Source organism: Hyaena hyaena, unplaced genomic scaffold (genome assembly GCF_003009895.1).
Source record: "Hyaena hyaena isolate Hyena2069 unplaced genomic scaffold, ASM300989v1 scaffold_708, whole genome shotgun sequence".
Lineage (NCBI taxonomy): Eukaryota > Metazoa > Chordata > Mammalia > Carnivora > Hyaenidae > Hyaena > Hyaena hyaena.
Window position 1 is genome coordinate 577,972 of NW_024081341.1, and position 17,115 is coordinate 595,086.

The following is a 17,115-nucleotide window of genomic DNA, read 5'->3' on the forward strand; positions in this document are numbered from 1 at the left end:
AAGGTTCTTTCCTCCACTGTTTACTTTGCATCCTAAGGATACCTACTATTTAAATATCTCTTGCTAAGACTGGGGACCCTAGCAATCCTAAGGGCACCCTGAGCACTATTGGGGTGGGTCTCAGAGATGAGCTGTCAGCTCAGTAAAGGACATTTATGAAATCTTATTCCATACCTCCAAGGCTTCACTAAATATATTTGCCTGAAATGTTCGTATCATTGTAAGCCTCTCAGCCTATTAGAGCGATTTAAGAGTGGAAGACCATTTTCTCAGCTTATTGAAAATTAATTACTTACATTGGTCAGGTTTGCAAGGGAAAATGAAAAGGCAGTGGAGAGGCAGTGAGGGACATAAGCCCTGCCCACCAAATTGTTTCCTTTTCCTCCCTTCCTGTATCCCAAAGACCCTTCTTATAGTGACGGGTAGAGAGAGCTGAAAAACTTATTTTGTAACTTCATCTTGCTATGTGATAGCTCCACAACGTTTTGTGAAGAGTCCCCAAATTCCAGGTATTTCACTGAGCCAAAACTAAGTAATCAAACACTGAAGAATGGAATTTTTAAGACTGGGGAAAAAAATTAATACATGAAAAAATCTGCCATCTAAAATCTTTTGCTTTTCCATTGACCAGATGTTTGCTTAGAAAATCCAGATGGTACGTTTTCTCAGTACCTTTGTGAAAAGATGTATGGTTTTGTTCAGCAAAGACAGGGAGTAGGAACAAATATTTTACTTAGTCTTCAGGCGGTGGGGTAAAAGGACAATTTTGGATCTACACACATATATAATTGTTTTTTAAGTAAGCTCTAGGCCCAACATGGGGCTTGAATTCTTGACCCTGAGATCAAGAGTCATATAGTCTACTGACTGACTGAGCCAGCCAGGCACCCCAGGGGACAGTTTTGAATATTAGATTTTAGCTACTCTGGAATCTTATGGTGGTGCATTTTAAAGAGTGGAATACCTAGGGGTTCCTGGGTGCCACAGTCAGTTAAGCTTCCCACTCTTGATCTCCACTCAGGTTATGGATCTTGCAGTTCGTGAGTTCAAGCCCTGCATCAGGCTGGGTGCTGATGGTGCAGAGCCTGCTTGCTATTCTGTCTCTCCTCTCTGTTCCTCCCCTGCCTGTGCTCGCTTGCTCGCTTTCAACATAAGTAAATAAACTTAAAAAAAAATTAGTGGAATACCTAAATAAAATTTTTACTAGAGTATATCTTTCTCCTTTATATTGCTTTTACAGTATACAAATTTTGTCTGACAATGTAGACAACTCCTTATCATCAGGGATAAAGGAGGGAGTGAGACTCTGGATAAATAAATCCATAATAGTTAATAATTCTGTTGTTGAAAACCTCACTGGGAAAACAGCTAAAGAGCAAACTGTGTGTGTGTATCATTTTGTCTCCATTTTTTAAAAATTTTTAACATTTTTAAAAAATTTATTTCAGAGAGAGAGAGAGAGAGAATATGAGCAGGGGAGGGTCAGAGAGAGAGACACACACAGAATCTGAAACAGGCTCCAGGCTCTGAGCTAGCTGTCAGTACAGAGTCCAACGTGGGGCTCAAACCCATGAACCGTGAGATCATGACCGGAGCCAAAGTTGGCCGCCGAACCAACTGAGCCACCCAGGTGCCCCTTTTTGTCTCTGTTTTGACATAAGAAATAAAAATTCTGAAAACACACAGCTTTGGGGAAGAGAAGTACTGTAGTCATATTATGAATACTTGAGAGCTGGATGAACTATGTATTAGTCAAGATTTATTCTTGTTCTAATAAAGTTAATCTTAAAAAGGCATATTTAGGAGAGCAACTTTGATCTTTTTTTTACTTTAGAATTTTATATTTTCAAATGTTACTTTGAATATGGTGGGTCAGCTATGTTTTAAAGAACATTTTGGAAAGAATTAGCACTGCTTGATCTCTTAAGACTATGACCCAAATTCTATTCATTTTGTTCTATTTTTCAATTAGTAATTAAAAAAGAATCCACACCCCCACCCCCAGCCCCGTGTTTATCTAGTCTGCTATTGTAGACCATTTGCTATCAACTCAAAGTTCTCAATTAGCTCCAGTGTTGTTATAATTACTGGATGTGTTTTCAAACAACTCCCAGCTAATAACCGTTGGGATGAAGAGTCATTTTCTCACTATAGACTAGACTGCACGCTCATGCTCGCTGTGATGTTTCTACAATGATTCATTAACCAATAATAGGGCCCCAATTGGAACCATTAGGCATTGGTGCCTTTGCTAGACTTACCTTTTATTTTGTTCCTCAATATTGTCTTTTCTGGGGCTGATTTCTGGATAACTCCTAAGAGACTCCTTAATATACAAAACAGTATCATGAAGACAGCTGTTATTGAATTCAGCTACTTGGAACAAAGCTTCCTCATAACACAGTGTTCTTGTTGGAAATTCAAGATGGAAAAGCGCCATAAAAAGGAGTCTATAATGTAAGAACACATGATTTAAATGGTCCTTTATTTATACTGGAGTTATAGCTAATCATAGAGATTAGGCAGATTGGGCACTGTGTCTTTCAGTAGTGTATATATAACATCTGGGCAAATATAAGCCCTCCAGCATTCTATCACTCAAATTTAAAGTTCCTTGCTTTCCAATGGGCAGATTGCTTTTACTTCATAAACATCTGAAGCAGAAATACAGTAAAAGTTTATCACTGATCCACTTGGGCTTATGAAGACCAATATTGTTGCCATTAGTACTATTTATTTTCAAGGCAGGGCAAAGAAGCATTCGTCTTTCACTATTTCTGCAGACTTTCTATCCTCGGTGTCCTAGTAGCTTAGTGACCTGCTAGATCTTACCAGGTGGGGTCAGATAAAGGCCTCTTTTGGTTCATTCTTAACTCTCCTCCCCCAGCTTCTAGCAAGTTGTTCTACTTCTGTAGCCACAGGCTATTTAGATGCCACTTGCATTTTTAATATTTGTGTACAGAGGATTGTGAGGGTTTATGTCCTGGATGTAAAGACTTGGTTTGGAAGTTAAGATTCTGTGAAAGGTTTGACATCAGCTAAATCATGTCACCTGCTTCAGCTAGGTGTGATTCTTGATAATGGGTGAAAGGGATGGGAAGATTTAACAGGGCTTTGACTAACAGAGAGATGGTTAGGGGGAGGGTTTTAAATGTTCAAAAGTGAAAGTGTGTCTTTTATTAGTCAACATCCGAGTTGCTTTATATGGGTCTCTTTCAACTTTAACAATGTAATTCTGAAGTTGCCAGATTGTACATAATGCTCTAAGATCAAGTAAGTAGTTGTGCATATTTCTAAAAATGGAACTTAATGATGAAGTTCACATCCCAAACTGAAGTCCATAACAAGGACATGCTCCTTACCTACATGGTAAACAAAACTACCTCTTCCTACAATCAAATAACCAAATGGTGCTGTCCTTGGTGTTGAAAGATTGACGTTTATACCTGGCTGCTCCTTCTCCCATTACTATCAGTAGGACTGACAGATGTCAGTCATTTATCCTACCTTGATCTCCATGTCCTTTCCTGAAAAAGTGGTAGGTGAACAAGATACACTAATTCCAAGTTCTACATTCTTTTGAGGTACTCTAATAGAAATAGAGTATTACTTAAAAAATTTACCCTGTCCCTTAAATACAGAAATGTTGCTATAATGCATTACTTAATCTTCCAGACTAAGCCTAAATTTAAGGCCATTTGGGAAAAAAATTCTTCCTCAGTTTCTAGAAAAGTCTTCACCATGTACCATGAAGGATCTTCTTTTACAAATTTTAGGATCAGTTTGGGCTATGAATTTCCCCAGACTAATGCTTCACATATGATATTTTCAAAATCCCACTGAAATGTAATTCATCAGTTTACTATTTATCTTCAGATACACATGATGCTTCTAGACTTTCAATTCTAATTGCTTCTAGTTTTAAGAGACCATTATGTACAAGTAGCTTTTATACCACATCGTGGTACATGTGAAATGTGTATAACAAAGGAATCCATCTCCAAAGCTAGTTCGTAGGCCACCTGTATAGATCAACTGATTTTCCCCTAAATTGTTGTTAATATTGCCCATTTCTGGATATGTCCATCTAAGAATGCAATGCACAACCCAACACAAGCAAGTAAGAAAAAAATCAAATTCTTCAGTAATTATTTTAAGACCTGGTAATTTTACAATGTTCAGTCTCAGAAGAGAAAAAGTAAAAAGTATGTTTTGATATTGATACTCAGCAGTATAGAATGCTTTCTCCTCTTACCTAGTATTGTGTGTGTGTGTGTGTGTGTGTGTGTGTGTGTGTAAGAGCACAGATGTGGTACCATTTTAAGATGTTTGTGATGGCAAGATGCCTGGCATATTTACATACTTGAGTAAGTAGATTTGAGAAAATGTATTTCTCAGATTTGCCTGCAAGGGTGTTTCTGGATGTTGGATTTTTTTTTTCCGAGAGAGTGAGTGAGTGAGAGGGAGGGAGAGAGTGAGGGAGGAGTAGGGAGGTGCAGAGAGAGGGAGCAAGAGAATCTCACTGATCGCGCAGAGCCCAGCGTGGGGCTGATCCCATGAACTCTGAGATCATGACCTGAGCTGAAATCAAGTCAGACACTTAACTGACTGAGCCACCCAGACACCCTTGGACTTGCTGGATTTCGAATTCATGTCTTTTTTTTTTAAATAGTTTTTTTAATGTTTATTTACTTTTGAGAGAGTGGAAGAGAGAGAGACAGAATGTGAGCAGAGGAGGAGCAGAGAGAGAGGGAGGAAGCCTGAAGCGGGCTCCAGGGTCTGAGCTGTTCGCACAGAGCCTGATGTGGGGCTCGGACCCACAAACCATGAGATCATGACCTAAGCTGAATTTGGATGCTCAACTGACTGAGCCCCCCAGACACCCCTCTAATTAATGTCTTGATGCTCTGTTAGAACGACACCAGGATATATTCTACTTAAGCAGACAAATCTAGATGTGCCTTCATTTTTTTTCCAACTTTATATATAAACCCTTTACTAAATAAACTCAGAGATTTCATTTTTTTAAATTTAGAGATTTTAAAACTATTTTGGAAACCCTATCTCAAAACATACTGGCAGTTAGTCCAGCTTAAGTTCATTTTAGTCTAAACTGAAGTGTTCATACTTTCTTCTTTCCTTATCCGGAAGCTAAGAGAGCAGCATAGGAGATACTACTGGGTAACTTCAAGGTTTTCATTGATGCAAGGAAGGGTAGAGATTGTTTAAGAAAGCAAAAGCTCCTGTACAGGAGTGCAGATGCATAGGGGCACATGTACCCCAATGTTCATAGCAGCACTCTCAACAATAGCCAAAACATGGAAAAAGCCTAAGTGTCCATCAATGGATGAATGGATCAAGAAGATGTGGTTTATCTATACAATGGAATACTACATGGCAATGAGAAAGAATGAAATCTGGCCATGTGTAGCAACATGGATGAAACTTGAGGGTGTTATGTTGAGTGAAATAAGTCAGGCAGAGAAGGACAAATACCATATGTTTGCACATATAGGAGAATTAGGAGGAACTTAATGGAGGACCATGAGGGAGAAAAAGGGGAAAAATAGTGGGGGAGAGGGAGGGAGGCAAACCATGAGAGACTCTTAAATGCTGAGAACAAACTGAGGGCAGATGGGGTGGGAAGAGGGGATGTGGGGTGATGGGCATGGAGGAGGGCACTTGTGGGGATGAGCACTGGGTGTGATATGGAAACCAACTTGACAATAAACTATTTAAAAAAATAAAATAAATACACAAAAATAATAATTCCAAAAAAAAGAAAGCAAAATCTCCAATATACAACTAAAAGACTTTATTCTCTAGTTCTTCTTCAAACTGAGTAAGTTCAAAATTTGTGATTTGAAAATAATGAAGAAGATATTCTTCGTAGAACTTAAAATATGGCACCATAATGTAGTATGGCTCCATATTTTAAATTCCATACAAAGCAAACGTGGACCACAGTTAGAGGACATTGGGGCATCTCCCTCTCCATGCAGGGAGGTTGGCTGGACTTCTTCCTCTGTGTCCAGTCCCTGGGCATTTTTGGTCTCTGACACATCTGTGGTCTATACAATGTGAAGGACTTTGAAAGCAGCCACAGCCTGTTTTTCCCGTTCGTGTCTGCTCTGCAATATCTCTAGCAGTGAGATTTCAGGCAGAGCATCTTCCTTTTGAGCATAGGTTGGATTTTTCTTTTCCTTTGATGTTCGATGAGTCGGATTCGAAGGTTTGGGTTTGGGGATGGTCTTAGCATATTCCAAAGCCTGAAAGCATAAAGATAAAAATCTGATTTGCAATGGGAAGTGAGCCCCAGGGTCCCTTTAATGAAATCAGGTCTTAGGAAATGTTTATTGGTAATATGAATGGAGACTACCGCCACAATAACGCACTGAGATGGCGGAAATGGAGAGCAAATGGGAAGTAAATACAAGTCATGCAATATAATGCACAGTCTCAACAAAACAAATTAGCCACCTAACAGGGTGCTGTGAAAAAGAGCTGAGAAATGATACACAGATTGGCACCTTTGGGTGTTTTCTCTATAAAACGGAGTTTTATTCAAGTGTTTGAAAATCGATTTCTCACGTGTGGGCTGTACTTAGCTTCTGTCAGTCTTCTTACAACCAAACGTCTATTAAGGAGATATTCACAGACCTTGCCATTCTAAGTGGGCTTGTTACAGCTTGAGACCAAAGACCTTACTGTAGTTGATGAGCGTCCATTATTAGAGGCTCCAAAATTGAGCCACCGTTATTATATCCAACTCTTCTTTATTCCTAGGCTCTTAGAACTCTAGCAACTATTTATTAGAGGTTGGGAATTATTCTGTTCTTTAGCATATCTATAGAAACCTGGAGATTGGAAAAAGCAGACATTTTTTCCCCCAGTGATGTCTGTTCCAAAAGGCATGACAATAAAAATGAGATCACAAAATAGGATTTCTTAATCTGCCTTTATATCAGTTTTATATTTTAATAAGAGTTTCTTGATAGCTGAAATGGGACTAGATAGTACATTTAGGTCGTGGAGGGGGAGAATCCTCCAGACTTCTTGGTGTGTGTAGGTGATTTCTGTAGGAATTTCTAATTACAGACTTGTTGCCTTGAATCTCTTCATGAAAAGATGATGGGTCAGAGAAAAAAGAAAGTGGCACCATGGAAACTCCATCAAGTGGACTGAGGTCTTCAAGGTCCGAGGAAGAAAGGCAATAAATGGAAAATATGATGGTCTGTGAGAGAGAACATGAAGTACAAATTCCTAAAAGCACCAAAGGGTCACTTGTCCCTCATGCAAAGGGTTCCATGTTCTTACTGGGACTGAGACAGACTTTGCACAGCAAGGCTCGGTGTTTCCGTACTTCTTTCACAGCCTGACTTCTAGCTGGATGACCTCTGAGAGGGAGAACATTCTGTATTTTATGAAATAATTTTTTTGTGGCTAGAGAGACCTATAGATTACATTCCCTTGGGAAAAATGTAGGGGATGAAATGGAAAGAAACCATGAAGGCACTTTCTTTGATCTACGTACTCATAAATGGCACAAAGACTTTAATTGCTTAAAATTTAATGGTAGAGAAGGAAATTGATAGGATTTATCAGGATTGCTAGTTTTTCCTAAGAAATCACCTTACTATTCAGTGAAAATGGTTTTAAAATTTTGAGTTGGGTTGACCCACAATGTTCCATTAGTTTCAGATGTACAACATTGTGATTTGACAAATCTGTAGGTTAGTGCTCGCCACAAGTGTAGCTATCATCTGTCCCCATACAGGCTGTGACCATATCCTTGAGTGTATTCCCTGTGTTGTGACTTTCGTCTCTGTGATTTACTCCTTCCATAACTGGAGGCCTTGTACCTGCCACTCCCCTTCACCTATTTTGCCCACCTTCCTTCTGGCAACCATCAATCTGCTCTCTACATTTATAGGTTGGATTCTGCTTGTTGCTTGTTCATTTGGTTTTTAGATTCCACATAGAAGTGAAATTGTATTTCTTTCTCAGTCTGGGTTCTTTCACTTAGCATAATACCCTCTAGGTCTATCCATGTTGGCATAAATGGGCCTACCTCATCCTTTTTATAATGCTGTGCAGTATGCCTGTGTGTGTGTGTGTGCGCGTGTGTGTACACACCACATCTTCCTTCTCCATTCTTTTATAGACAGACACTGGGCTCACTTCCATATCTTGGCTATTGTAAATAATGCCTCCATAAACATACATGTGCATGTATCTTTTCAAATTAGTGCTTTTGTTTTCTTTTAGTAAATAACTAGAACCGGAATTATTGGATTGTATGGTATTTCTTTTTTCTAAAGTTTTTTAATGTTTGTTTATTTTTGAGACAAAGAGAGAGTACGAACAGGGAAGGGGCAGAGAGGAGGAGATACAGAATCTGAAGCAGGCTCCAGGCTCTGAGTTGTTAGCACAGAGCCCAGCACGGGGGTCAAACCCACGAACCATGAGATCATGACCTGAGCCAAAGTTGGAGGCTTAACTGACTGAACCACCCAGGCACGCTGGATCATATGGTATTTCTGTTTCTAGTTTTTGAGGGACCTCCACACTGTTTTCCACAGTGACTGTATGAATTTACATTCCTACCAGCAGCATATGAGGGTTCCTTTGTTTCCACATGCTCACCAACACTTGTTATTTCTTGTGTATTTGATTCTAGCCATTCTGACAGGTGTAAGGTGATCTCCCTGTGGCTTTGATTTGCATTTCCCTGATGAGGACTAATGTTGAATATCTTTTCATGTCTGCCGGCCTTACTATTCAATTTCTGTGTGTGTGTGTGTGTGTGTGTGTGTGTGTGTGTGTGTGTATGAAACTTGAAATCCTATACTTGGAAGAAAATGTGGAGGCCTAAAGACCATGATGAACTTCAGGCTAATCTTCCAGCATCATATGTATACATGCTATCCGTGTATCAATACCTGTGAATGATGGGTAGCTGCGGGAATAGCAGTTGATAAAACATCTCCTGTGTTCCAAAAATGTAGGGGAAGTTAAGAGGTAACAAAGGTTTCCTTTTAATTCTTTTTTTCCTATTAAATGTTTATTTTTGAGAGAGAGACAGAGACAAAGAGAGAGACAGAGCATGAGCAGGGGAGGGGAAAAGGCAGAGAGGGAGGGAGACACAGAATACGAAGCAGGATGTGGGGCTCAAACTCCCAAGCAGTGAGATCATGACCTGAGCTGAAGTCGGATGCCTAACCCTAATCAGCTAAGCCACCCAGGCGCCCCAGGTTTCCTTTTAATTCTAATTGAAAGGCTAACGGCCTTGGTGAGAATTTCTTACCTTTTGCCGAGGGACAGCAGATTTACTTTCAGTTTTTGCTGTTTGTGGCTTTGACAGAAGGGCTAGCGTCTTCATGTTATACTCCTGAACTTGTTTGGCGTATTCCTTTTTTTGGATTAATTTCTGCATCTGTTCAGAGAGACAATGTTACGACCGTGCACAGGCCCTGCTAGAGCTCTCTGTTCTTTTTAAACGCAGCACTCATTTTAGGGAGCTGGGCTATTGTATTGTCTTAGCGGCCCAGGGGAAATGGGATTACCATGCGTAAGGCAACAGCAGTGAGATGGTTAAGTTAATGTTTCTCCTGGAAACAGTCTCTCTCCGAGCGGGGAAAGACCTCACTGCAATAGCACACCCAGTGTTCCCTTAACAGGGGCAAAATCACATTCAGCTCCTTCTTTGTTGCATTTACCCAATTTATTTTCATTTTGGCTTCCAACTTTGAACTATACTCTCTTTTTATGCCCTGAGTGCAACTGCAGTTAAAACACATTAAATGAAGATCTTCTTTCACTAGAGGAAAGGAACTAAAGTGGATGCACTTTTCATGGGCTGGGAAACTCTTATCCTAAGCATCTTCTCTGTAGCCACTCTTCGAAATTACTGAGATCACTCTATTGGGTAGGACCAACGACCATATAATACGCACATCTCTTTTCATGTGCACATGGCCCTCTTTTCTGTGCAGGTCCTCAAAACTAACTAAAAGGTGGATACATAAAACAACATTGGCCGGGTAATTTTATTTTATGGTAAAAGGAGTATCTGGGTCTCTATTACCAATGCTGTTTCAGAAGAGTTTCTATTCAGAGGGAGACATTTGGATTAGGACTCCGTTCTGGAGGACAGGTCTGTGCAGTTCTGCTAAAAAGCAGGGGGATGGCAAATCCAAGCCTACAGAATGCTGTATGTATACATGCTCACTTTGTCTCTGATGGACTCAAGGTCAGGTCCAAGGCCTCCAAGCTTCACATCTCTTTTCTGATAACCTTTCAGCTTGGAACTCTACAAATACAAAGAGACGGTTTCTTTTAAGGAATTGTGTGCCCCCCTCCTTCCCCCCAGCTGTCCTAGCCACATAGGAAAGGAAGAATGGAAGTCCGAGTGGACCACTGGGGGTGGGGGAGTGTGGCGCAGTTCCAAACAATTCTTCCACTTTAAGGGTAGTTCTTGATAATAGCTTCTTAGGTAATTTGTAGCGGGTCAGCTCACATGCTTTGACTTTTCCAACTTCTGCAACAACAACACAACTGGAATTCTGAGAATTATAAATAAACATTTTCAAGCGAATGAACTGGTGTTTTGTTATTAACCTTTTAAACAACATCTACTGTGACTATTATGTCTGGTCTTCAACCATTCACTAAACCAAACGATTACCTGGGAAGAGGCCACCTAAATCAGGTAAGCATTGCTTCAAAAAGAGCGTGCCCTGTCTGATGTCACAACAGTCAAAGGACAGTACATTTCTAAGGGTTAAGTGTCCAGGCAAGATATACAGAGAAACTCCTTTTATTCAGCGTGATTTTGGATATTTTGAAGGGTATAAATAATTTTATATGACATTCTTAGCGGAATTGTATATTTAAAGGGACAGAGTCACATAACATGGCAGTTTAATTTTAACTTATGACACTTGAGCACAATGACAGGCAGGAAAAACACTAATGCTCTCCAGACTGGAGAATAGATGATGAGATTCCCCTGACTGCTGCCTTCAGTGTTAAAACTGACTTGCCGCTTGGGGCAGATGCCGTTGTGAAGATACCAAATTCTCTCTGTGTGGGTTTTTTTTTTTTTTTTGAGTTTGAGTTTGAGTTCATTTGAGAAGGGTAGGAAGGGCAATGCCAAAGAGCTAGTTTGGATGACAGTAGTTCAGTCTACGGCCATACCACCCTGAATGCGCCCAATCTCGTCTGGATGACAGTAGTTCTGTTCAGACAGATCAATTCGGTGCTTAGGCTGGAGAAAGAATAGCCATCCTGAAGAGGTGACTGCTCTGTACCAGCTTCATGCAGTACAAAGCTCAGTATTTTCTAAATTGTGAGAGCTCCTGTAAATTACATGAAGTCCTAAGATAGGCAGTATATCTAATGAGTTCTTTAAAAAATATTTTTTGTTTATTTTGAGGGAGAGACAGAACACAAGCAGGGGAGGGGCAGAGAATGAGAGCGAAGAGAGGGAGACACAGAATCTGAAGCAGGCTCCAGGCTCCACGCTGTCAGCACAGAGCCCGATGCAGGGCTTAATTAAACTCACAAGCTATGAGATCATGATCTGAGCTGACGTTGGATGCTTAACGGACTGAGCCACCCAGGTGCCCCTCTAATGAGTTCTTAAGACAGGATTTGGCAGATAGAGTCCAGAGGCTTCAAAAAAAAAAAAATTCTTACCAAGTTGGATATAGTTACTACATGTAACTCCCGGATCTTAAAAGGGAACTTAACTATATATTGTATCAACTCTTACAAGAATGTGTTCTACTCCCACTAGGCTATTGGCCTACTACCCACAGCTGCTACCAGTCAATGTCTGCATTGCCTTTCCCCACTATAGAATCTCAGAGCCTGGTGCTGTCATCCCCAGATCCGTAGCACTGAGCTCTGGGCCGTGAGGTATAAATGAAAGTTGGCAGGGGGAGAGTTTGTATCTTGGAAAACTTTTATCCAGGCTGGTTTGGCCCCTATCCCTTTCTTTTTTCTTGCCTCGAATGTGGGTATGGTTCCTGGAGCTGGAGCTGAAGCAGCCATCTTGGTTCAGGAAGGGAACAGAGAACCAACCGTACAAACACTGGCTCTGATGTTGTGAGCTGTGGGCCACCAGTGCTAGTGGCTCTCTACCTGTGGCTTAATCGTATGTGAGGAGGAGCCCATCCTTTTGAAGGCACGGTAAATAGTTAATTCCGTGACTTGGAGCTGAAAGCAATATTTCTGACCTCTTGATGCTTCAAAGAGCCAGAGTCTTCTCCGCACTTCTATGCTGCAAGGATTGAGTTCTGTAAACAGAATTTCCCTGGTTAGAATGTTCAAAATTTATAGTCAAAACTCCTTCAGCGTATCTCATTCTAAAAGTGGAGAGAAGGTTCTTTTTTTCAAAAGAAGTTGTTGGGCTAAAATCATTGAAAAATATTAAAGGATAGAGAGAAAATGTTGTTTATGAAAGGCCTGTCCAAATCCTAAATCCCCTTTAAGAAAATGATCACCTGACAAAACCATTCTAGTTGCTTCTTGCCCTTGATATTTATTCAGGCTTTCATAAAATTGCCAAGTGCTACAAATTAGATTTTTTTCACTAAGCTTTTTTTTTTTTTTTTTTTTTTTGACAGAGAGCACAAGAGAGGGTGGGCATGAGTTGGGGAGAGGGGTAAAGGGAGAGGGCAAGAATCCTAAGCCGGCTCCATGCCCAGAACAGAGCCTCAAGTGGGGCTTGATCTCACAACCATGAAATCATGACCTAAGCAGAAATCAAGAGCTGATGCTTAACTGACTGAGCCTCCCAGATGCCCCTTCACTAAGCATTTTAGCATTATTTCCCTGTATTTCCTGGTCACTGGTTTTCAAAAATACGACTTCCATACGTAACATTCTGTCTTCTGGTTCTAGCTGAATTATTTAGCTATTGCTCTAAACGTTGAACACTTAAGATGTCCTAGGGATAAGCATTATTTGTTTGTGGGCTACTGTGATGATTGTTTTGAGATCAGTTAATAGAAGTGGAATTGAGGCAAAATCATGAACACATTTACGGTCCTTCATTAACATTTCCATTAGCAATGTGTAAGAATGCTCTTCTTGTCCAAGCCTTGATTATACTGCGTATGATCACATTTTAAAATCTTTGCCAATTACTACTAGGTGAATGAACCCTGATATCTTCTACATGGCGATGGCAAATTTGTTCTTTATCTCGGGCGTGCCGGCTGACCTGTTGTTTTGCAGTCACTTAAGTTACTATCTTCCAGAGTAAACCAAAAATGAAAAAGGAGGGAACCTCACTCCCATCTAAGTCCTAAATCCAATTTGTCCCAAACTGATGAGAAATGATCAGCGTGTCCAGAAATCACATACTTTGTGTGAAGCAGCTTAACTGTCCTCTTTGCACGGACCAACAAAAGATATATTATGAAGTGTGAATAATAGCTCCCTGCTCCTTGATTCCTCCAGTTTTTACTGTCCCCTTGAATAACCAGAATCCATATCTTGGCTGTCCTAGGAAAACAGAATGGAGGGACTAGTGTTACCTATTTAAAAAGTAGAGAGTGTGGCCCATTGGGGAGGGGGGGAATCCAAATTCTACAAACTCCTTTCCCAGGATTGAGCTGCTTCTGGCCAGAGACTTTTCTCAAGGGAGAGCAAGTGTGGATCCTAACGAAGTTTGTTCTGGGTGACTGGCACTGAAAAATCCTAGATTTGCTCAAGTTTTTGCCTCCAGGAATCTTGATTGGCTCTCAGTGCTGTAATTTCGTTTGATCTCTTTCTATCTGAAGTCTTTTTAATAGCTTTACTGAAATCAACTTCACATACCACGAAATGCACCCATTCAAAGTTGTACAACTCCATGCTTTTTAGGACGTTCATCAGGTTGTGCAAACCTCACCACAGTCTGATTTTAGAATGGTTTTCAGGACCTGGAGGAGAAACCCCTGTCCCCATTAGCAGCTGCTCTTCCACCCCCCTCTACCTCAGGCAACCAGGCAACCACTAATCTACTTTCCGTCTCTTCAAAAGGCTTTTCTAGTAAAATAATCCTCAGAATTTACTTTGATTTAGTTCTCCTTGGCTGTTACAGGACTAAAAGGTCACAATAGCGCATTCCCCCCGCTACTCCCTGAAAATTAAATCAGCAGTGATAGTCCTGTTAGGTCTCCAACCATGGGGGAAATACAGTCAGGTTCTCAATAAGTCCCCGATGGGGTTCACTGCTCATCTTTGCATAAGATGCACACAAGCTGACCTTGGCAATCCCTGGCCCTGGGCTGATGATGGCAGAGACCAGACCTGCCCCTCTGAGCTGCTGTTCACTGTGGATGATCCCTTTAGCAGAAGATGGCATGGGACTGTCCTGATGGCCTATTTCTGCCAGTAATCAATCCCCCTTCTCAAGCCAGAAGAGTGATATTTCTTGTAAACTTGGGGCGAAGTGTGCGTGAATTGAAAATGACCTTGACAGTCCCGTGAGGAACAGTTGACTATTTCAACTCTGAAACGCTGTACCCTGCTGTGGGAGACGTGGGCAGGGCTTTTCTCCAGAACATTCCTCAGATGTGTAAGCAGGAGAGAGCTACTCAAAAGCGGGACAAAAAAAAAAAAAAAAAAAAAACAAATCAAAACAAAAAACCAACAACAACAAAAAAAACCCAATGCCTTGGATACTGGAGAACAGCAAGTGAAGGAAATTTGCTCTGTGGTCGCTAAATTTAATCCAAATCAACCTCTTCTTAGAAGCAGTCAAGCAGCAATACCCAGATTGTCTGTGACAACAAACACACGAGTTAATTACTGCAGCTTCCCTGTGGGAGAAGTCCGTAAGCAGTGATTTTTGTGGCGGGTCGTGATAGATACTTTGATGCCGTCTGTCATCCTGGACGTTGCGTCAGCCTCTTGCTGCCTGACGTCTGGCTCTAAGGGCGCAGACAATGCTGCGTGTCCATAAATCAGTCCCCTCAGAACTACCAGGAGAAGGGGAACAGTGCGTGGGCCTGTTGGCTTTACAAATCCTCACATTTTTAATGTGCTTCAAGTCGATTCCCTTGGAAACCACAAGATTTGCTGCGACTAGCAAATGGGCGTGACCTGGATAATGACTCCCCCCGCCTCGTGCCCCGGCTACCCACTGGCCTATACAAATAGCTCTGTTCGAAATCATCTTAGCTTCTGAGTAGCTCAAAGGACAAAGGGTGCTTCTGTGCATTTGTCAGATGTAGGCTAGAGGTGCTGAAGCAAGAAAATGGATCCGGGTGGATAGTAACATTCCGGAAAAAGAGCAGGAAGAGAGAGCTTTTCTGACTTGGAAAGAGGGTTGGGGGGGCAGTAACTGGAAGTTCTTTTTCCTTCCTCTTCCCTACCCTCCCTTGCTCTCAGACTTCTGGGGACACACCCTGTCACACAGGTACTCTCCTCCCCTTCTCTCTATAAGACGTGACTTCAGATTACTGAGGGAAGGAAGAAGGAAAAGGCAACTAACATTGATTTGATGGTCTACTCTTCACTAGGGACTAAGATCAGGGTTGTTGTTTTTTTTCTCCAGAATTTTTAAAGTTTATTTTTGTTTTTTTTTTTTTTAAGTTTATTTATTTTTGAAAGAGAGTGCATGAGCAGGGGAGGGGCAGAGAGAGAGGGGGAGAGAGGATCCCAAGCAGGCCCCCATCTTTCAGCGCAGAGCCTGACATGGGGCTTGAACTCACAAATTGCAAGATTTGAGTCAAAACCAAGAGTCTGACACTCAACCAACTGAGCCACCCAGGGGCCCCTAAGCTAAGGGTTTAATACATTGTTTCATTTAATTATCCCACCAAATCTGCAAAGAGAAGGACCTATTCTGATTGTGCATGTGAGAAGTAGGGGCTCAGATGAATTACTGACTTGTCCAAATGACACAGATATTAGAGACTGAGCTGAGACATTGGGAATGGCTAAGTCTGACTTCCGCTTAACCCTGTTCACTAAGAACTGAGTTCAGGGGCACTTGGGTGGTTCAGTTGAGCATCTGACTCCTGATGTCAGCTCAGATCAGGATCCCAGGGTCACGAGATTGAGCCCTGCGTTGGGCTCTGTGGTGACCGTGGACTTTGCTTCAGAATCTCTCTCTCTCCCTCTCTCCACCTCATGCTCTTTCTCTCTAAAATAAAAAAAGAAAACCCACTGTGTTTAAAGCTTGCATTTTTAAAAAATTTATTTTGAGAGAGAGCGTGCATGCAAACAGGAGAGGGACAGAGAGAGAGAGAGGGAGAGAGCATTTTAAGCAGGCTCTGCACTGTCAGCACAGAGCCCAACATGGGGCTCGAACCCATGAACTGTGAGATCATGACCTGAGCTAAAACCAAGAGTTTTAGCTCAACTGAGTGAGCTATCCAGGCACCCCTAAAAGCTTGCAGCTTTTTAAAAATGTTTATTTTTGAGAGACAGAGAGAGCACAAGCAGGAGAGGGGCGGAGACGGAGAGGGAGACACAGATCCGAAGCAGGCTCCAGGCTCTGAGCTGTCAGCACAGAGCCTGATGTGGGGCTCAAACTTGTGAACCGCGAGATCATGACCTGAGCCAAAGTTGGACACTCAACTGGCTGAGCCACCCAGGTGCCCCTAAAAGCTTGCATTTTTAACAACAACCCGTAGTTGGCAAGAAACCTAGTGCAGAAGGTTCTCTTCTGTGGAGTGTGTTCGAGCTACTTTTTAGGCCCCGGTAACCTATCAACCCTGGGGTGAACAGGCCCTCCTCTCCTTGAGAATGTGCTCATTTCAAAGCTTCAAATATATTTCTGTATGAAATAACAGCCTGCACGGGGTCTGTCTTCCTAGTCTAGCCTGCAAAACCTCTTCTATGTATGAAGGACTTGAGAACAGCGCTAATCCTACCACAGGACCTGACTACCATGTAATGATGTTTCTGAGAAAAATCAGTAACTTGTGATCCCAGCTTCTCCTTGTTTACAGGGAAACTGGGACTCTTCCCAGCTTCCAAGCCACAGGTTGTGGTTCCCATGGCCTGGGCAGGGATGAGGGAGCCCTGCAGAACGGAGGGAGTAGAGTCAGAACAAGGAGTCCACGGAGCCCCGGGGTGGAGGTATGTGAGGGAGCTGAGGTAGGGTGGCCA

At 41.7% G+C, this 17,115-nt stretch overlaps 1 protein-coding gene across 4 annotated transcripts in view; it reads right to left on the reverse strand.

Moving 5' to 3' along the window:
- Positions 1 to 5,819: 5,819 nt before the first annotated feature.
- The window catches only part of JHY (junctional cadherin complex regulator), a 59,863-nt gene continuing 48,567 nt past the window's right edge, over positions 5,820 to 17,115 (reverse strand). The window contains exons 7-9 of one of the 4 annotated variants that reach the window (XM_039217688.1): positions 10,232 to 10,312; positions 9,308 to 9,436; positions 5,820 to 6,269 (exon numbers count right to left, since the gene is read on the reverse strand). In XM_039217688.1, the coding sequence (XP_039073619.1) occupies positions 6,072 to 6,269; positions 9,308 to 9,436; positions 10,232 to 10,312 (408 nt within the window). In that variant the 3' untranslated portion in view covers positions 5,820 to 6,071. Of the gene's footprint in view, positions 6,270 to 9,307; positions 9,437 to 10,231; positions 10,313 to 12,242; positions 12,303 to 13,374; positions 13,516 to 17,115 lie in introns of those variants that run through there. The other 3 variants (XR_005525627.1, XR_005525628.1, XM_039217689.1) reach the window with 3 other exon arrangements.